Source organism: Solea senegalensis, unplaced genomic scaffold, assembly GCF_019176455.1.
Source record: "Solea senegalensis isolate Sse05_10M unplaced genomic scaffold, IFAPA_SoseM_1 scf7180000015965, whole genome shotgun sequence".
Classification (NCBI taxonomy): Eukaryota; Metazoa; Chordata; class Actinopteri; order Pleuronectiformes; family Soleidae; genus Solea; species Solea senegalensis.
In genome coordinates this window covers 20,435-41,567 of record NW_025321528.1, presented here as the reverse complement: position 1 = coordinate 41,567, position 21,133 = coordinate 20,435, and the positions used below count along the sequence as shown (strand labels likewise).

Sequence of the window (21,133 nt, the reverse complement as noted above, 5' to 3'; positions counted from 1 at the left end):
TGAATATCATGACAGTATCGTATTGTGACTTGAATATCGTGATAATATCATATCGTGGTGTCTCTAGTATCTACCATATAAACCGTCATCAATCCGATAAGATTGTTTTTACGTCTCTTTAAACGACTTCAATCTTTTTCTGCGTTTCATTTACATCAGAACTAAAAACTCTGAACTTCAAACAAGCAACAGAAGCTCATTTGGCCCCGCCCCCCTCATCTGACCTGGACAGGAAGTTCTCCAGAGATCTGGGTTTGTCCTCCTTCTTACAGACGACGCCGTCTCGCTTCTGCTGCTCCATCTCTCCTATCCGAGACGAGAACGTGTCCACGTAGTCAAACACGGCCTTCATCGCGATCGGGACTTCGTAGGATTGCTGACACACACACACACACATTGTCATTTTTACACTTTTGAGTTTTATCTGGACTCAGCACTTCCAGGTCAGAGGTCAAAACTGGACAAAACTTTGATTTTGAGTGATTTTTGTTTAAAATTTTCTTTTTATACCTTAACTCAGAGGATAATAAAGTAAAAATGAGAAAATAATGTTGTTTTCTCTCGTTACTGCTAATTAAAGCTTCATCTTATTAAAGAAAAGTTATTTAGTGTTTTTTTGTTTCTGTAAAAAAAAAGATGCATTTCTCATAAAAAAAAATTTCTGTGTGACCTTTGACCCATGCTGAAGGTTTTTCTGATTAACTTCCATTTTCACTTTATTTAGGAAATGAATGAATGAGTGAATGAATGAATGTGGTAATGTTTTTCCTGAATCTGCCCCTCGTCTCACTTCTGTCTCTTGGCCACGCCCACTGAGTGTCCCGCCCTCTGCGGAGACGAGAACACTGAGCTCTTTGACCAAAGTGTCCAAAAACAGTGTCCCACACACACACACACACACACACACAGAGGTGTCATGGAAAAGGTGGCGTTGTGTGGGTTTTTCGCGAGGTCCTGTCTGCGTCCACAGAGACGAGCAGACGGAGGGTGAACAAGTGAATATGAGACCAAAAAAACACCAGAACTGTGCTTTTTTACAGGAGAATTAACAGAAACCTGTGAAGAAATGAGATTAAAAGTGTTTTATCTGTTTCAGAGAAGGTTTATTCTCATTGTTAATTATTGTCTCCGTTAATCAATGTCTTTGTTTTTGTCCACAAACACAAAAGGATTGAGTTTGAATGATTTCGTTGTTTTTATGAAGCAAAGAAACCAGGAAACATTCACATGACTTGTGTTGTTGTTGTGTGAGTACAGTAGAACGTGTGTGTGTGTGTGTGTCACGTGACTATATTCTGACAGGAAGTGGTTCAGACGCGTGCGTTACCTTGACATTCATGTCGGTGTCAGTGAGGACCATGTAGAAGTCGTCGTGTGTCATACTGAACTCTTTCCTCAGCTCTGTGATCAGGTCCTGGTTCACCAGGTCCTCCTGCCGCAGACCCTTCATCGCTTTGTCCTTCTCTGCAGACCAGAGGAGACGGCGGTCACATTCTGTGAGTATGACTGTGTATCTTATATATTTATATATATAACTACACAGCAAACCTCATCAGTGAAAACCAGTGATTTTAGCTCACAGAGAAACAGGAGCTGCTGGTCCTCTGCTGCCTCGTGTGGTCACTTTGTGTCACTGAGTTCAGCCTAAATGAAATAGTTTAAAAGCTGACTTCATTAAAATCAGACATTAGAACTTAGCGATGGAGGCAGCAGTGGATCAACAACTCCTGTGTGCTGTTAAAATCACTGCTTTTCTCTGTGGGCTTTGGTGTGGGAGAGTGAGTGGTCATTTGCTGTTCTTCAGATATCACAGACTTCAGCTGATGTGGATTTTCTGAGTCTTTTGTGAAGTGTGTGTGTGTGTGTGTGTCGGCTTGGTCTCTGACCGCTGTGACATCAGTGTTTTATTTGTGTCAGAACCTCAAAATAAACCTGAACTACACCTTTAAGACAGACTGTGCAGCCAAGAGCAGAATAAAAACACACAGAGACACTTTTATTCAACGTCATTTATACACGAGCCAGAGAGGGAGGACCTTTGATTACCACGCCCTCTGTGCACACACACACACACACACACACACACATTACTTTAACCTTTACGTCAAATTCAACCCTAAAACCAGGTCTTTACAACCAAAAATGTCCCTTTAACATTGTGAGGACAAACAAAATGTCCTCACACTTTGGACAAACTAAATAAAGCCTGATCACTAACCTTAACCATAACCATAACCAGTTAATGACTAACACTAACCTTAACCATAACCAGTTAATGACTAACACTAACCATAACCAGTTAATGACTAACCTTAACCATAACCAGTTAATGGCTAACACTAACCTTAACCAGTTAATGACTAACACTAACCATAACCAGTTAACTAACTTAATGACTATAACCAGTTAAACTAACCATAACCAGTTAATTAACACTAACCTTAACCAGTTAATGACTAACCTTAACCATAACCAGTTAATGACTAACCTTAACCAGTTAATAACTAACACTAACCATAACCAGTTAATAACTAACACTAACCTTACCCATAACCAGTTAATGACTAACCATGACCACAGTTCAAATCTCAGTCCTAAACTTAACTAGGTAAGGCCCCTTACCTTAACTATCACAAGTAAGTGTCTAAACCTAGAACTAATTCTAACCCTAAAACCAGGTCTTTACCCTCAAAAAGTCTTTAAAAATATGTGAGGACCAGACAGAATGTCCTGTGTGTGTGTGTGTGTAACGGTTTCAAGTGTGTTCAAGAGGTCCTTTCGTGAGGTCACTGTTTAACCTTTGACCTTTGTTCACCTAAATCCAAACAGGACCTGAGTGAACGTTTGATCCTAATATGAAAGGAAACGTTGATGTCTGCCTGTCTGTCTGCCTGCCTGTCTGTCTTCACCTGCACCAGCACCAGCAACAACACAATCCCGTGGCTTTGGCTGAGTCTGACGTTGTGGACGGAGGACAGTGAAACCAGGACAGAGGAAGACAAACATGTGTTCACCTCTGACTTCATCCAAAAGATGAAGAAGCTGCCACATAAACTCTACACCTGCTTAAAATAATCGTTTGATAAAACCACTCACTCTCCCACACCAAAGCCCAGAGAGAAAACCAGTGATTCAACATCACACACACAGGAGTAGTTGATCCACTGCTGCCTCCATCACTAAGTTCTAACTTTGTAAAATTTGGCATTTGAAATCCTTCATTCTGATTTAAAGTCAGTGACACAAAGTGACCACATGAGGCAGCAGAGGACCAGCAGCTCCTGTGTGTCTGCGAGCTAAAATCACTGATTTTCTCATTGTCACAGCGTATGACAATATTTATATTTATATATCAAAATGCTTATATTTTACCGTTTTATCTTTTGTAATAAGACACTAATCTAATCTGATTAAAATGAATTTGTAACAGCCTTTTATTCAATGTTTTATAAATGACTCTTTGTTTTTGTGCCAAACATCTTGTTTTACAGACTCTGTGAGCCACAAACCATCAGCACGAACAGGTGAACTCACTCACTCACTCACTCACTCACTCACCCAGCTGGTAGTGGTCGATCTTCATGGTGGAGTTGGTGAGGGAACCAAAGATGGTGATGATGGACACCTTCCTGATGGCCATCTCACACACAGACTCCAGATACTCGTCTTTCTGCTGAGCGTACATCCTGTCGTCCTCACTGGGAGACGTCACCAGCTGCACGCACACACACACACACACACACACACACAGTGATGTCTGCATTAACCTGCAGCAGAAGGACGGAGCTCACAGCTGTGATCAGACTGTGATTTCATCACAAACACTGATTATTAGAAAGAAAAACCACAGGAAAGTCGAGAATTCTGCTGCTTCAACGCTCACAGGAATCTAAAAATACACGTCTTTTCCAGATGTGGAAATGTTTGGACTTTTTTTCACTTCTGTGCTAAAACAAACTTGTCCTGCTGCTACTGCTGCTGCTGCTGCTGCTGCTGATTCTGCTGCTGCTGCGGCGTTCAGCTCTGAGATATTTAACCCTTTAGTCTCAATTTTCAGATTCTTAATATAATACATATACATATGCCACACTAAGCTAACTAGCAGTATGCTAACATATATTATGAGTATTAGCAGTGATCTCGTCTGACTGTTCCTCGTACCAGAACCAGAGCGACCGTGAGTGTGAGGTCATGCTCTCACCAGCAGCCGCCTCCTGTTCTCAAAATAATCCAGGAAAGATTCCAGGGATCCTTTCGGAGGAGGAGGCGTCGTCGGCCTCTTCGTGGGTTTCGGGAGCTCCTCTGGTTCTGGATACTTCAGCGGCTTCTTGACATTTTTCTTGGCTCCGATCTTTCCTTCCTTCCCCGCCTTCCCTCTCCTCTCTCCCTTCTTCACAGCCTTGTCCGCCTTCTTCTTCTTCTTGTCCAGCTTGTTCTGTTTGACCTTGACCTTCTTGGTGGGACTGGCGTCGGGAGGGGCGGTCTCCGCCTCCTCAGGATCGCTCACCGTTGGCTTGCTCGGCTCGTACCGGTCCTCGTGCTCGTTATTCAACACCTGCGCACATTAAAGCGTGTTATCGCTTAATTTCAAGAGAATAAAGAAGTCAAAAGTCATGTTTTAGTCACAGATAAAGAGAAGAAGTCAGAAAACTGAGATTAATCTCAGATTTAATCTCAACACCTTCACCCTCAGAATTTATCAGGATTTATCTCAACATCATCAGATTTTTTCCCCACAGAAATTAAGTAATTCAAAAAGGTAATTATATTGAAATCTGACGATAATCTCAGAAAAATCAGAGATTACTGTCAGAATTTGATCTCTTACAAAAAAAGAAGAAAACAAAAACAATTATCACATGTGGCCCTAATTCTGAGATTGAAGTCAGAATTGTATTTAATCTCAGAATTAATCTCCACACTCTTAATCTCAGAATTGTGGGGGGTGTGGGGGGGGAACAGAATTCTGACTTGTTTTAAATTTTGTTTCAGAACAAGACCCCAAAAAATGTTCCCTGATCCACTGGTGGGTCCCGACCCAGTCTTTAGGAATCACTGCTGCTGAAGACATTTCAGAATTAAGAAGTTCTGTTTATTTTCTGATGTCTTCTTTGGCTAAATGTTGTGTTTACTATTTTTAAAAGTGTGGTTTTGGATGTTTGGATGCTTTTTCTGGTCCTCAGTGAATCCTGGGACAGTCTGGGCTGACAGGGATTTGTTCTCATCTGGTAAAAAGCTTCTCTATGAGTGAAATACCTTCTCTCCTCCGTTCTTCTTCTTGGTTGGTTTGATCTTGGAAGGTTTAGCAGGAACTAGCTTGCGGCTGATTTCCTTGTTGGTGCGGTTGTCTCCAGCCGGGGTGGTTCTGGCCGGGTACCGCTCCCTCTCTCTGTGGCTGTCGTAGTACTGATCCACGGTGGTTCTGGGGACTGGGAGCCACGCGGCTGTGGTGTGGGCTCTGGTTGGTCTCTGGGTGGTGGTCGTGGTGGTGGGTCTTCTTGTCGTGGTAGTGGTGGTTCTTCTGGTAGTGGTGGGTTTGGTGGTGGTTGTCGTAGCTCTGGTTGTTGTTGTTGTCGTAGCTCTGGTTGTTGTTGTTGTAGCTCTGGTTGTTGTTGTTGTAGCTCTGGTTGTGGTTGTGGTGGTGGGCCGGGTTGTGGTGGTTGGACGTGTAGTTGTTGTGGTGGTAGCAGTTGTAGTGGTGGTTGTTGTTGTTGATGGTGTGGGCTTTCTCAGGATCTTCTTCCCTGGTTTTCGTTGTAAAGGTGTTTCTACACAGACACAAATATTACCAAACTGTTTGCCATGTTGTCATAATAAGAACTCTTGTGTGGGAAATATTTTAGTATACAGGAGAACACATTTATTCATTTAAATGTGTATCCACTAGAGGGCAGACGAGGTCCATCAGTTTACCCGAGAAAAGCTGAAAAAAGTAACTAATCGAGTAATGTGACAGAAAGGGAAAAGGAAACTTCTCCTGTGGCGGTAAAGAAAACCCAACACTCTCACCTGCTAGTGTTCCCTCCTCCACTTGACCTTCCACTCCTGCTCCTTTGCACTTCTGGACGAAGCCCTTCTGCCGCAGCTTCTCCAGCTTCCTCATGGGCGACTGATCGATGACCTCGTACACGGCCTCCAGCCTCACGGGGTAGGGATACCTCTCCTCCACCTGCAGGGTCTTCCTCAGCAGCACCATCCCAAACTTCCCTGAAGGTCATCAGAACATCAGTCGTCAGGTTAGGACAGTGTTTCTCTGACCAGGAACCAGGACCGTCCTGAGCCTTTGAGTGTGAGGTGTGTGATGTCCTACAAAAAGCTCAGGTAGGTCATGGTTCCTGGTCACCTGAGCATCTTGTGACCATCATGTCCTTCAAGAACCTCGTACTTCTTACCTTTCTCCATCTTGAGGAAGCTCATGAGTCTGGGGATGAGTGCCGTGTCCAGTGGCTCCTCCATCACCTTTCCCTCTGTGGTGATCCTCCTCACCTTCCCTCCCATCTCGCCCTCCTGGTGAAACATCACAATCTGGTGGACGTGTCTCTCGGCGAGCTCACAGTACACGTCCGGTTTCAGGAGAGTCATCATGAGGCGGTAGTACCCGTCCGAGTCGTGAGGAGCTGAGATCACCAACACCCGGTTCTTGCCTGCAAAACTGGCCAGCAGGTTTGGTGACCCGGCACTGCTGGGCATCCGGCTCACCCTGGCTCTGGGTCCTGCTGGAGTTCCCTCATCCTGCTGCACGGGGAAACCAGATTGTCTGGCCACCCCTCTCCTTGGCACCAGGCCCTGACCCCTTGTACTCCTGACCTGCAGAACTGGAACACTCTCATCAGCCTGCACATCAACGTCCCTGCCGGGACTGTGCACCGCGATGGCGGAACTAAACCCGGCGCGCACGCGTCCTGAGATGCGCTCTTTGTCCAAAAGTCCCAGCCGTGCGCGTCGGTGCAGTCGCACCCGTCTGTCCGCGTCCCCCGTCCAGGTCAGGACACATATGAAGACCACACACACAACACACGCCTTCATTCTGCTGAGAGAACAGAGCTGAGACTCACTGAGGACAGGACAGAGAAGATCCAGAGGATCCGAGACCCCAGCGCGTCCTTAGCGCATTTGCGCTCAATCAATCGATCAGTTAATTCCAGATGAGGATGAAGCTTCAGAGCATTTTCTCCTGCTCAGAGAATTCTCTTCACCAAAGTCTGTGCGTGAAAAAACTCGTTAGATCCAGAACTTCATCTCATCAGAAGAAACGTTTTCATGTTAAATCCCAGGAGACTGAAGATCCTCTGTGAAGGTTCTGCACCACGTCACATCTCCACAACTCCACAACTCCAGGAACCAGATAATCCTCAGAGATTTTTTATTCCCCAAAAAACTGAGAGCGCGCACGAAGAAGAAGAAAGAGAGGAGGAAAACTCCTGGAATGTGAGTCAGACTGGAAACCTGAGCAGAATCTGAGCAGCAGCAGCAGCTTCTTCTTCAGGTTCTCCTCTTTGGCAAAAGTCAGCGCTGGAGCTTTTCCCAGAAATGTCCGAACACAAACCTCAGCCTCCGGACTCCAGGAGCTGCCCCAGGTCTGACAGTCTGTCAGTTCACAGTGAGTCTGATGCTCCTCCTCCTCCTCCTCCTCCTCCTCCTCAGTGAGTGAGCAGGAAGTGTTACTCAGGCCAGAACATGACTCTGGTTCAGGTTTAAAATAACACATGAAACTTTGCTGCCTCCTGTAAACTAAATTCACTACCGGGAATCTGTATGACCACAATCACGCTCAGTGTCAGGTTCAAAGACACGCCCACAAATAAACACACCTCCTCCCTGGCTCCTCCTCCTGACCACCTCATGTTCCCTCCTGATCTCACACTGTAAAATATCACGCTGTTGATTCTTCACTTTATGACAAAAGTTAGGACGTTAAACACAAACGATCGTGAACTTAAAAAAAAACATCTGGAAGTTTTGATGTAAAAAGAACAACTGCGATGATTTCACTGAAAAAAAGAAGAAAATGGTGGTAAAAAAAAAGTTCCTTATTTAAATTACTAAGAGACATAAAGAGATTTTTGACTGAAGTTCGAATAGTTTATAATAAAATGAAGTTCTTCAAACTAAAGTAAACAAGTTGTCAATTTGACTTTTATCCATTTTTGGTAGTTTTGTAAATTTGGTAACTTTTTTTTTCAGTGAACGTAATGACAGATAATCCACAGAGGATTAAGAAACCGAGAAAACAAACACGTGACATCGTTTCTGTTGAAATTAACGTGACATTTTAGCTCCCTGATTTGCTGAATCATGATGTGATCTGCACACTCACCATTAGAGGTCGCTCATCCTCACACACTGGACCTTTTAAAACTGATAGTCATTGTTTATAGAAACTTGTTTACTGTCGAGAGAGAAAAGTGAAACTGTGTTGGACTAAAATACCACGAGCGTCTTTGCTCGTTTATGACGACTCGTTCTTTCTCCTCCTCTCCGGCTTGTAATTACAGCCTAAGTACAGAGGAGTGAAGCCGTGGCTCTGAACCACATCCACATCCACAGCTGCTCAGAATAAACTGCACCTTTCACTGCTGCTGCATCTACATGTAGATTCAAATTCTCTTCCCTTTGTTTGTGCGTGTGTGAGCTGACGGTGATATTTGATATCGATGCAGCTGGAATTAATAAACATTCCTGGTCAGCTTCAGGCAAACGAGTGCTGAAAACAATCAGAGGTTTTTCACAGGAAAGTTTCCTCCACTGAAACATTTAAAGGGAAAGTTCATGTTTTATGAAAGATACTGACGTACGATATGTTAAGAACACGTTCACGTCTTTATCTCACTGTCAGACAGACTCTTCCAACAGGAAGCTGAAGTCTGTAAACCACTCACTCTCCCACACCAAACCCCAACCTCAGTGATTTTAGCTCACTGTGACACAGGAGCTGCTGGTCCTCTGCTGCCTCGTGTGGTCACTTTGTGTCACTGAGGTCAATCTGAACACAGGATTTCAAACACTGAAGTGACAAAATAAGACATTAGAACTTAGTGATGGAGGCAGCAGTGGATCAACGACTCCTGTGTGTGTGATGTTAAAATCACTGGTTTTCTCTGTGAGCTTTGGTGTGGGAGAGTGAGTGAGTTTATAATACAAGGTAAATGTCAGTTTGCAGTCTATAAACAGCTGTCTAACACTGATTTAAAACAGTGAACTTAGTCTTCAGATATAATACTAAGATTTTAGATTGTGGTGGTGATTATTCAGGTGAATTGAATTAGTTGATGTGAGGGATTGTTCTGTTTCCTTATGTTTCCTCATTAACGCGAAGTGTTTAAAGCACTGTGTTGTTAGCTCATGTATGTATGTGTGTCTGTGTGTCTGTGGAGACAGCGGTTGGTTTTCATGCGTCCTGCCCTGGCCCGTGATGATCACATTAGTGATGACTGCATGAGTGCACAGAAAAAGTGCCTGTAATTAGACTATCTGCAAAAGTACATCACTGTGCCCACGACACGCAGCGCTGACTTTTCCACTGACGGAGCCAGAGAGTGGGTCAGAGACTTCAGCACATGTTAGTGACACTGACCTCTGACCTCCGCGTCAAACAGACGACGAGCGGCCGCCGGTGTTTCTGGACTTTTAAAGACTGTGACTCTGAGCGTGCGCTAACAATGGAAAACAGACTGAATCAAAGGGAACATGATTTCATCCCACAATGCACCGGGGGCAGAGTTCCAGCTGAAAGACATTAAACTAAACAGTAAATGTCGGCGAGTCAGAAACAAAAACTCCCAGTTTACAAGAAACAGAAGACGCTGAAGCCACAAATGAAGAAATAACGGCCTTTTAATCACACACATAAATATAAATCTAATCTTAATTTACACTCGTGGATCCACTGAGCGGTGACGTCATAGAGACATAAAACAAAATTACAATACACACTCATGAAATTAAAAGACAGGATTATCATGAACAAAAAGTCGTTTCAATCCAGTCATTTACGAGTTTTTAATGTTACTACAGTGTTGAGTTTATGCTAATTTACGTCTTGTTTTAAAAAATCAGAACAGAACTGGAATCTGAAGTGGAATTAAAAGCATTTTAATGAAACAAGTGAACCGATGCATCAGCTACTGTTAGCATTCAACTGTCAAACCAGCTGTTATTAGCACTGATCTGATACAGTAGCTGTTGCTAGCACTGAATTGACAGACTAGATGTTGTTGTTAGCATTGAAAAAAAACCTTGCTTTTGTTAGCATTCAATTGATGAATGAGCTGTTTTGATAAACTATCTTTTGTTAGCATTCACTTGACAAAGGTAGCTGTTGTAATTGACTTAAATTGTACTGAATTGAAACTGATTTAACTTGATGAACTAGCTGCTGTTAGCACTGACTTGAGAAAAACTTGCTATTGTTAGCACTGAATAGATGAACTAGCTGTTGTTAGTGATGTTTGGTTTTTGCTATCATGTTTAGCAAACTAGCTGTTTTTTAGCACTGAATTGATAGACTAGCTGTTGTTACCATTGGATTCAGGAACTTGCTGTTGTTAGCAGTGACCTGAAATGTATTAAATTGAAACTGAATTCACTATCTGAGTTGATTGACTAACTGTTGTTAGCATTCATGCAGTAGCTGTTGCTAGCACTGCAGTGACAAACTAGCTTTTGTTAGCATTGAATAGTAGAACTAAAAGTTAGCATTCACTTGATAAACTTCTTTCTTTCTTTCTTTCTTTGTCACAGAATTGAACTGGATTCAACTTTAGAGGTAAGACTTTCTTGGAAAAACTACTCAGTTATAATGAATTTGTTTATGATTCCATGATGAAACAATTATCGATGCATCAGAATGTTTCTCAACCTTTATTTGTGGATGCTTTAGATGTGTGTGTCAAATAGAAAATACTTTGTGTGTCAAATAGAAAATACTCTGTGTATCAAATAGAAAATACTTTGTGTAACATGAAACCGGGTTGAGTTGTGTCTTGAAGGCATCTGTGTCTCACATGTTCTGTTCAAAGACTTTTTCCACGTCTGAAAGTCGACAGAGATTTAACTGACAGTTGAAGCTTAAAGAGTTCCAGCTCAAAAGGTCCTGTAAAAAAAGATCGTCTTCAGAGGACACAACCACGTTTTAATCCACATCATTTCTCTGTTTTTGTCTCATCAGCTGATCGTAGGTCGTCACGGTGGAAAAGCGAGACGCTGTTTGGACAACGCCGTCTTACTCCGCGGTGACCTCCTGACCCCGGTGAGTTTTTGTTGACTCGGTGCGTCTGCAGCAGTGTTCATAAACACCGCGACCCTCGACCTTGCCCCTTGACCCCTGAGCTCATCTACCGTTTCATCGGTCGAGCCTGGGCTCAGAGAGTGAGACTAAAACAAAACATGTTTTAGTGTCTGCTGTTTGTCAGTGAAGCAGATTCTCGACCACGCCCACCCGCAGCTTCTCCAGCGTGGAAGAACTCAACAGCGCCGCGTTTACATCCGACCAAAAACAACCGCGTGATTCTCACGTGTCACCGTTTAGACGAGCTCAGCAGGAAACGAGAAGCGACGCGCAGGCGTTTATAAAAGACAGACTTCAGCTTCTTTTGTTCTTTTCTCGTCTGTTTGAGCCGAACACGACTTCACACGCGCTATATTTAAACCTTTTATTTCACCGCCGAGGGTTAAAACACGCTTTTAAAAAGCAAAGACGGGGTTTAGTTAGTCACGTACGTGTGATTTGGAGAACAATTACAGATGAAGAACCAAGCACAAGGCAGCAATAATGAGGTATTTATGAGGCGGTTAAAGCAGTAACAACTTCCTTGAGTCTACGTTCAAATTCACTTTAAAGGAGCAGGAAGTAAGAAGTAACTCTACATAAGGATTTAACTGTTTAGTTAAAGTTTTTTTCACTTGGCCGGCCCCTGACAGACCAAACTAGACGCTCACTGGCCCCCAGATCATTTGAGTTTAAGACACAGATCTTCTTCATCTCCACCTTTTATATCCCGTGGATGTAAATGAGAGGTGTAGCTGTGTTTATATGAGTGGCAGCCATCTTGGAATCCTATGTTAGGGCCTGTGAGGTTCCTCTAACTGTAACTCCAAAAACCAAATGATTTTTACATTAGAACATTTGTACGTTTACATAAACATACTCATGAATACACAGCTAACCTTTAAATATGAGCTCCAGGCTTCAGCTCAGTTAAACAGCTAATGGTAAACTGTTATAAACAAACGTTTTTACAGTGTAATTATGTGCAACACTGACGTATGTTTGACTGTTTTCACTCAGTAAATTCAAGCGTCTGAAAACATCTGAGGGAATGAGGGTAAATCGAAGATATTTATTTACGCCATAAATCACACACAGAACACTTCATACTCAGACCTTTGTGACTGTGTGATTCATCCAGTTACAAGCTTTAAATTCACAGTTTTCAGCCTTTCATTTGTCTGTCATGTTCCACAGAAACCAGTCTGTGCTAATGTTTGGCTAACAGGCAGATAGATGGAAAGATGCTGTTTGCAACTTTTAGCTGTATTTTAGAGCGCTAGGTGTTAGCAGTGTCAACTTTTAGCAGACGTACAGCTAAATCCAAGCTAATTTTTGCTGTCTTAGATAGATGTTAGCAATTTCAACTTTAAGTAAAGCTTTGGCTAACTCTAAGCTATCTTTTAGTCGTAGCTTAGCTTCGATAGATAGATAGATAGATAGATAGATAGATAGATAGCAATGTCACCTTTATAGCTAACTCTTTGCTGTATTTTTTAAAATATATCTATGGATGGACAGATATATGCTGTTAGCATCTTTTAGCTAACTTTAAGCTAACTTCCTGCTGTATTATAGATAGATTTTTGTTGTCGCTAAGATACATTTTTGCTGTATTTTAGAGCGCTAGATGTTAGCTGTGTCAACTTTTAGTAAACTCTAAGCTATCTTTCAGCCATAGATAGCTTGATAAGTTATTTATATGCGCCCTAAATCACAGAGGACATAATTATCTGATTTCATATTTGATGCCACACACACAGAAAATTAAAAGAACATTTATTAGACGTGTAAGCAAGACGTGTAACCATGTGATTGAGCCAGTTAACGGCTTTAAAGTGTCATTTTTCAGCCTCTCATTTCTCTGTTCATGTTCCACAGAAACAAGTCCCACATGTTTGTGTGATTAGCTGCAGCGCTGTGGTCCAGTCCTGAGGGACTGTGACTCACTCACAGTCTGTCCCCGTCAAAGACTCCCACTATGCTGACATGATGAATGAGCACGCTGCTGTAATCCAGGCATGAACACATGAACGCAATCATCCTCATATACACCCAGGTGGGTGAACACACTTAGAGGCTACTTAGCTGAGCAAACGCCTTCATTGAAGAATCCATTCACCACTTTTCTGCTCTGGTTCTTTATTGAACTCTTTAAACATTTAAACATGAGAGACACAAACTCAGACTTTGATTTAAAGCTCACATTGTCTCTGTTCAGAGAGAGAATGCTACCAATCTAATCTAATCTAATCTAATCTAATTTATGGTTCACTTTAAGATTGTTTTTAACTGACAGACAGACAGATAGGCACTGTTAGCAAAGTCATCTTTTAGCTAACTTTTGCTGTTTTTTTAGATTATAGTTAGCATATATGCTGTTTTTTTAGATCGTAGTTTGCATTTGTTAGCATATATGATGTTTTTTGATATAGTTTGCATACATGCTGTTTTTTTAGATATAATTAGCATGTGTTAGCATTATTTAGCTAATGTTTGGATAACTTTAAACTAACTTTTTGTTGTACATAGATAGATTCTGTTAGCAAAGTCAATGTTTAGCAAACTTAGCAAACTAGCTAAGATAGAACGATAAATGCTGCTATTCACTTTTAGCTAATTTTTTGTTAACGTTAAGATAAACCAACATTTTTGCTGTATTTTAGATAGATGTTGTTAGCAAAACTAACTTTTTGATAGATATTTAAATATATAGATGATCGATATATGCTGTTAGCATGTTTTAGCTAACTTAAAGCTAACTCTATAGATAATAGAGATATGCTGTTAGCATGTTTTAGCTAACTTTCTGCTTTTTGATAGATGGATAAATGCTGCTAGCAACTTCTAGCTAACATTTGGCTCTCTTTATGCTATATTTTACAAGGTACGATAGACAGACAGACAGACAGACAGACAGACAGACAGATCGATCGATCGATCCCATCACCAATATTGTCTGTAAGCTAAGTAACGGTGAGAGCGCAGAGGCTAATGTTGGAGTGAAACAGCAGTTTGTGGTGAAGGACGATCACTGCACTGATCTGCATCCTCAGACTCAGCAGCACATTCCTGCGTCACATTGTTTTAGAAAACAGAGACGAGGAAAAGAACGCTGGTGGATTTATCTTGGGCGTGGATCCATGTACCACACAGTGAGTCCCAGGTTTTGATCCTGGTGCCAACAGAGATACAGAGAAAAACACGTTTCAGCCACTTCACACAAGACTGACATCATAAAATCAGTGTCACGTTCTCTGCTTTATCTCACCTGCACTACCAACCAAAACACAACGAGACCTCAGTTATGTTTTTTAATTAGATTTATTTCCGTGCATCAGTCACGTGACGAGCTGACATCACTGATTTATGCGACGATGAGCGCTTCACACGGAACAACAAACTAAACGCTGATGATAACGTTTGTTATAATGCTTCACATGTGGAAAGTGAGTCATCGCTGCAGATGCTGCTGCAGGACCTGAACAAAGAGAGTGAAAAATCCAAACATGAATGTGATCCTGGCTTCTCTGCAGGAAACAAACGCACAATCTATATGATGAGAAAGTCAGTGTACACGCGTAGATTACAGCGTTTCAATATACACATCCCATGATCCCTGTCAGGAGGACAAAGTTGTCTGATTAAGCACAGATGACGACGACAGCAGCAGGTTTATTGTTCATAAACATCTTTAATAAACGTGTGAGGTCTGTGAAGGAATTTAGCAGGAAATGTCCTTTTTTTTTTGGACTCCCTTTATTGTTTAGATAAATTAGCTGCAGGTCAAAGGTCAGGGAATTTTCAGAATAAAGCGAGAGTGAGTCGAAGTCGAAGCAGCGTCTGGATTCTGTCCAGGGAATTTTTGGAAGAGATTCAGGTTGAGACTGAAAATAAAACCACAGAAAGAATGAAGAGATAAAAAAAACTGCATATTTGAAATGTTACACATTCAGTATCAAATGACCACACACACACACACACACACACACACACACACACACACACACGCGCAGATCAGAAAACACCATAACATGAGAATCCTGTCTTATATTGACATCTTAAAATACTTAAGATTGTTAAGGGTGTTTTAAGTGAGGTTGCTGATTGAGACTGCGTCCGTTTAAGTCTCCGATGTCTTGAGAACATGATCACGTCTTTATCTTCACTGTCAGACAGACAGTTAGTAAACCGCTCACTCACTCACTCTCCCACACCAAAGCTCATAGAGAAAATCAGTGATTTTAACATCACAGCACACAGGTGTTGTTGATTCACTGCTGCCTCCATCACTAAGTTCAAATGTTCAAATTTGAAATGTTTAATTAAGACTTAACTTAGTGACACAAAGTGACCACACGAGGCAGCAGATGACCAGCAGCTCCTGTGTCCCTGTGAGCTAAAATCACTAGTTTTCTCTCTGGGGTTTGGTGTGGGAGAGTGAGTGGTTTATAAAAGTCTGTCTCACAGTGAGATAAAGACGTGAAACATGTTCTTAAAGACATCGTAAACCTAAAAGGGCATTGACTCTATTTAGAGAGCCTTTTTGTTTGGTGGATTTGTGTTTCTTGTGTTTCAGGCTGATTCTCTGGGCTAACGGTGCATGCTACATTTCACAAACACCCAGTAAAATGATTGGATCATGCTTTAAGAGTTGTTTTGCTCTGAATGAGAGGTTTTATTTAATCTGGAGAAGTTTTTGACTGAGTGAACGTCTCCTAAAACTAAAGCAGCAGCAACGACGTCCATGAGAAAAAGCTGTGGGATGATGCAGCAGAGCGTGCAGCTCACTTTCTGACACTTTTACAGTGGTGCATGAATATTTATGCTCATGCATGTATTTCCTTTTACAGACACTGGACACGTTTGAGCCAGTGAATGAAATGGAGTTTGTACGCGAGGTGAGGTGCAGGCAGCGCTGATGTTTTCAGTCAGCATGTGAAGGGAACACAGTACAGTGTGTGGGCAGCTCCATAGTGTTTGAACAGTGCATTCCACAGTCAGGCTTTAGAAAAACATTCCCCCTGAATGCTGCAGCTACTGGGCCAAAAAACTCCCCAAGTGCCCGGGGAGTCGCTCATGATCCAGGTCCAATGGTAACAGTCACATTCTAAACCGAGTCCCTTCTGGACATTCACTCACACGACTGTCTGTGGTCACAGGAAGAGGAGCATAAACTCACTAGGGTCCAGTCCGGTCTGGACGGGTGTCATAATATTCATCTGAAGGTATATCGTGAGGTAACCTGTGATTCTCACCCCTGGACCGTTCCGTTTTATCAGAGTAAGATTAACAAAGAAACATGATAGCATATCACAGTAGTGATGTCACACAACCAAGGTAGCGCCCCCCTCTGGCCCCACTAGTCAATATGTCGGACAACTCGTCTCTTCTTCGGCTGTTTTCATCATAAAAGTGGAGATGGTGGACATTGTTGGAGACGGGCTAATGGGCTAACAGGAGAACATTATCCTCACAGAGGATGCATAGCAATGTTAACACAGCTGTCATTTGTGTTACACTTCCCATTGCTAATGCTATTGTTATGCTAAAGCCACACTTAGCCTTCCGGGGACAGCAATGTACAATCTTTAGCTGGTAGACTCCAGCGTTGAACGTATGGATACTGCAGGTCTGGAATAACATCATCTACACCTCAGCGCGTTACAAGGATCAGATATATTCAGTCTGTGGAGATTTGCGATATAATGACCGATGTCCGTGGATTTAAAGTGAACTCTGACAAGTTGAATCCAGCACTGATCCGTTAATTTTTGTGCCGTCTGGAGCTCTATAGGATTTCTGGCCAAGGCTAAAAATCTGTTGGCTGCCAAACAAGAACCAATAGAATAGAATAGAAATACTTTATTTATCCCCAAGGGGAAATTGTTTTAACATAGCAGCAATACAATCAAATATTATAAACATAAAATGTAAAATGTGCAACAGTGGGGAAATGAATGAGGGTAACTGTGTCAGAGCTTTCAAATGAGAACAGAGCCAGCAGTGTTTTTAAACATCTCCTTTGCTGAGGCTTGAAAAGGCCGGGGTTGTGTGTCGGGATCGGGCGTATCCAGAGCAAAACCTTTATCTCTCTCACCGCTCCAGGTCTGTTTTGGACCAAGATACGTCTCCACTCAGAGATCATAGCTCCCTCACTTATCTCAGGAAGTAGAAGGAGTCTCTGTGTTGACTTCCTGTCTGCTGCACATCGACCTGAGACCCAGTCAAACCTGGTGGTCCAGTTTACTTTAGAAGGCTCAAGGATGAGAATGTTTGCCCTCTTACCCGAGCACAGATCGAGTCCTTGAGAATGTCCACTTGCCTCAGTGCCAAGTCTGTCCCCGCCCATCCATCTGTGGGCAACAGCTCTGATGAAACCGGGGCAACCAAGCCTCTGTGATGTCGGGTGGAGGCTGAACAGACGTCTCTTAATACCCGGTTAAAGATCTTATAAAAGATCCATCTCATGGGAAGAGTTTAAGCAGCAAATGCTCACAGAAGCACCTGTGAAAACACACACATGCACAAGGTCAGCTGTCAGAACTTCATGTGCAGCCAAAGACCACGGAGAAACTGAACCACAGTCGCTGTTCAACAGCTCTTTTTATGGCCTTAAACACTGACAGTCATGTACCGAGTAACTGGATAGTTACATATTTCTACCCACAGGAAAATATTGGTCTGCTCTTTAAATTGAATTACTGGACGTTTGAAGCCTCCACAACCTGGTACCTAAATGTTTATAGTACATTTGGCTTCGGCACAACTTTCCCGAGCAGTGGGTTCAACTCCAGGTCGACCAGGACGTTAAAGAAGGTGAGACCGCTGTGTTTTCTTTTTGGAAAAAACCTGTAAATTCACTAATCTGTGATTTTATATTGTAATCGTATGTCAGACGTGTGTTTTATGGCACAGGGCCCGAGCCTGACGTTCATCAGGAAGTATCCAACTCTGATCCTCTATGTTTGCAGCAAGAACCTTCCCCGAGGGACGAGGACGTGGTCTTTGGCTGGTCGACGTCTACAGATTCTCTGAAAATACCCAATCAAGGGTTGGCTCCTTCACAGACCGAGGTCTACGTGGCCAACAAAGGTGGTGACGTTCACCTGGAACAGGTCTGGCTGAGAAGAATCCCATCTTTGGAATCTTCATTCCTTGGGTTGGAAGGACACATTTAGAGAAGCACTGAAAATGGGACAGTGAAAGGACAATGACAGTAGATCTGATCCAGGACGTCAACTCTACAAAGAACGCCAGAATCTGACCTGTGAGTGGAGGTGCCATCAGCCAGCAGCTCCTGAACTCAGTCACAGCTGAACCAGTTGATGATGACGCCATGAAGACTTGGTTGTAGAAGAATGTCCGATGCCTCCTGAGGGAAGGAAACCACAGGGATGGGATTCATCAGTGCAGGAGGGCATGTGGGAAACATAATCCGTAATGTGAACCACGTGGCCATTGATCTTTTCTGAAGACGTCTCAGAGGCAACATGAGCCGACGGCTGCTGAATGGATTTATTAACATGCTATGAAAGACGTCGTATAGATATATAGATGTCATATAAAGTGTCCACACGGGTATCACCAATCTGTCCCACAAAATTTGTCTCTTGTGTAGTGCAGTCATGTTTTTTATGTTTTTCATGCTCTCACTGCATGACAAATTCCCTTTTGAGGCAATAAATCATTCATTTATTCATAAAGCACCAGATGTAAATGTGTGAGATGCAAATCTAGTGTTGGTAGAAGAAACTTGAAGCCGTGTTCATGAGTCTCTGAGGTCTGTATGACATCAATTTCACCATCAACCCACGTCTCCTGAAATAACTGTTCTATGTTACATGTGTAGCACATTTACTTTGATCATTTATCCCAGTGATCATTCCTTTCCTGTCCAGATGGTGGCGCAGGATTTTTGGTTTGCTTGTGAAATGGTGATCGAAGAAGATGTGGACGATCTTGGGTGTCTGTTTTTTTGAGGCAGCACTGGAGACGAGATGAACCAACAAGTCCAGAACCTTTAACGGATTCAATGTCACAGACATGACTCTTTCTGCCACCACTGCCACCTACTGGAATGGAGTGGAATAGGATATGAGCTCAGGTAAGCAGACTCTCATCTTAGTTTGAATGGAACTGAAGATTTCCAGGTCAGGAATGTAAACCTCGGCGGACACGTCCTTCCAAAAGTACAAAGTGTCCACGTTTTGCTTTGTTTATTCTGTTTTTGACTCAGATATTAGTCAAATTGTGGCGTAGAGACGCAGGCGCAGTCTGTGTCAGACTGATGTCGATATTCCATAAACAGTACATATACATACACGTATATATATATACACATGTGTATATATATATACATATATGTAAAATCAAGTCACTGTAATTGAAAACAGAATATCAGTGTTGAGGGAGTGGACATTTTTGCACCTAAGGTGATGAACGTCATTCTTTTTTTCTTTTTTTTTAAACACATGGCGGTTTCACACAAAAAGACTGAAACATGATCTCAGACTCCAAAAAATGAGCAAGAAAAGACCTTGAGAAGCAAAATGAGACTTAATGGAAACAAGAAAAATGAGATAGAAAAACAATAAAGAGATCCTTCCCCGTCAGTCCTTGGATTTTTGCTAAACCGTCTTGATCGTGGATCCAGTCCAGAACATTTTCCACTCCAGGTCAGTTTTCTGTGAAACTGTAAAGGTTCAAGATTGTTGCGGGTGGATTTCATGAGGGTGATTCCCGGTCCCAGTCATTTCCTGGCCTTTCATCTGCGTCTCTCAGGAACAACGCAGACGGGAACTGTTGAGATTAGGAAAGAGTTTAACACTGAGATACAAGAGGAAGAGGAGGAGGAGGAGGAGGTGAGAGGAAAACCTCCAGGTTTTACTCCATTTTCAGTCAAGTTTCTATTTTCTTTTCTATTTGAGGTTGGTCTGGTGTTTACAGACCAAATATATCTGTCCAGATTCAACAGAACATGGACTATATACGAGTAAAACATAATGTAATACATAAACAAACCAGGACTGTATATAGATATGTTAGTTTTTGTGTTGTAAACTGAATTATGAAAACACAAATGAAAGCTGAGGTGTCCACAGAATTCACGTTGAGTGTCTGACTGAAGCTAATGTGACCAACAGCTTTCCTGCTTCCTGTCTGTCCATCCGTCTGTCTGTCTGTCCATCTGTCTGTCTGTCTGTCAGCTACCTGAGCCTCCGTCCTAGGAGATCTTTGACTCCAACATTCCGCTTCTGCAGCTGAGACACACACACACACACACACACGGTCTGTCCTCTCAGTATTTCCACTGACGTCAGCTTACATCAGGACTCTCACACAGACAGACAGACAGACAGACAGACAGAAGGACAGACAGTGACGTAACTTCCTGCAGATATGAAGCGACCACAGTCTCATGGCAGCTGATGTTTGTTTCCTGCAGCGACGCTGTGACGACATCTGGACATTTGTTGTCCAATTGTGTCTCATAAATCATGTGACATCATCACCTGTCAGTCACAGCTAAAATGAACTGCCATGCGTTTAAAAAAAAAGAAAAAGAAAAAGGAATGACGTTCGTCACCTTAGGTGCAAAAATGTCCACTCCCTAAAAACATGTTTTTAATTACAGTGGATTGATTTTATATATGTATATATGTATATGATTGTGACAGGATGAATTGTGACTGACGGGTGATTGTGACAGAATGCAATGTGGTTGTGACTGGATGAATTGTGACAGGAAGTTAAGTGCTAAATATGTCTCATCCATATTAACAGTTATTTTTCAATTTAAATAAATTAATAATTAATCATTCCTGAATATAACAAATGAATTGTTTTTCAATATTATCTGAAGGA

The 21,133-nt window shown here is 42.3% G+C and overlaps 1 protein-coding gene and 1 long non-coding RNA gene across 4 annotated transcripts; one reads left to right on the top strand and one right to left on the bottom strand.

Annotated features, from left to right (window-relative positions):
• Positions 1-6: 6 nt before the first annotated feature.
• ccdc80 (coiled-coil domain containing 80) lies at positions 7-7,589 on the bottom strand. Its single transcript, XM_044017876.1, has 7 exons — positions 6,393-7,589; positions 6,010-6,207; positions 5,257-5,768; positions 4,202-4,555; positions 3,559-3,715; positions 1,328-1,464; positions 7-376 (listed from the first exon to the last, which is right to left on the bottom strand). Exons 1-7 carry the CDS (start codon positions 7,024-7,026, stop codon positions 197-199), a joined length of 2,172 nt encoding a protein of 723 aa, XP_043873811.1. The 5' UTR covers positions 7,027-7,589; the 3' UTR covers positions 7-196.
• Positions 1,378-19,362, top strand: LOC122762681. Of its 3 annotated transcripts, XR_006358749.1 has the most exons (7): positions 1,378-1,496; positions 3,492-3,524; positions 10,741-10,765; positions 11,168-11,248; positions 13,148-13,325; positions 17,939-18,085; positions 18,241-19,362. It is a non-coding gene; the product is annotated as an uncharacterized LOC122762681 (long non-coding RNA). The 3 variants fall into 3 exon arrangements; XR_006358748.1 differs by having other exon boundaries at positions 17,939-19,362; XR_006358750.1 differs by lacking the exon at positions 13,148-13,325 and having other exon boundaries at positions 17,939-19,362.
• The last annotated feature ends 1,771 nt before the right edge of the window (positions 19,363-21,133 follow it).

Coding starts and splice junctions, on each gene's coding strand:
- ccdc80 (XM_044017876.1), bottom strand. CDS start 7,026: ATGAAGGCGTGTGTTGTGTGTGTGGTCTTCATATGTGTCCTGACCTGG. Junction 5,769..6,009: donor GGAGGAGGGAACACTAGCAG/GTGAGAGTGTTG, acceptor GTGTCTGTGTAG/AAACACCTTTACAACGAAAA. Junction 4,556..5,256: donor AGAAGAACGGAGGAGAGAAG/GTATTTCACTCA, acceptor TAATGTGCGCAG/GTGTTGAATAACGAGCACGA.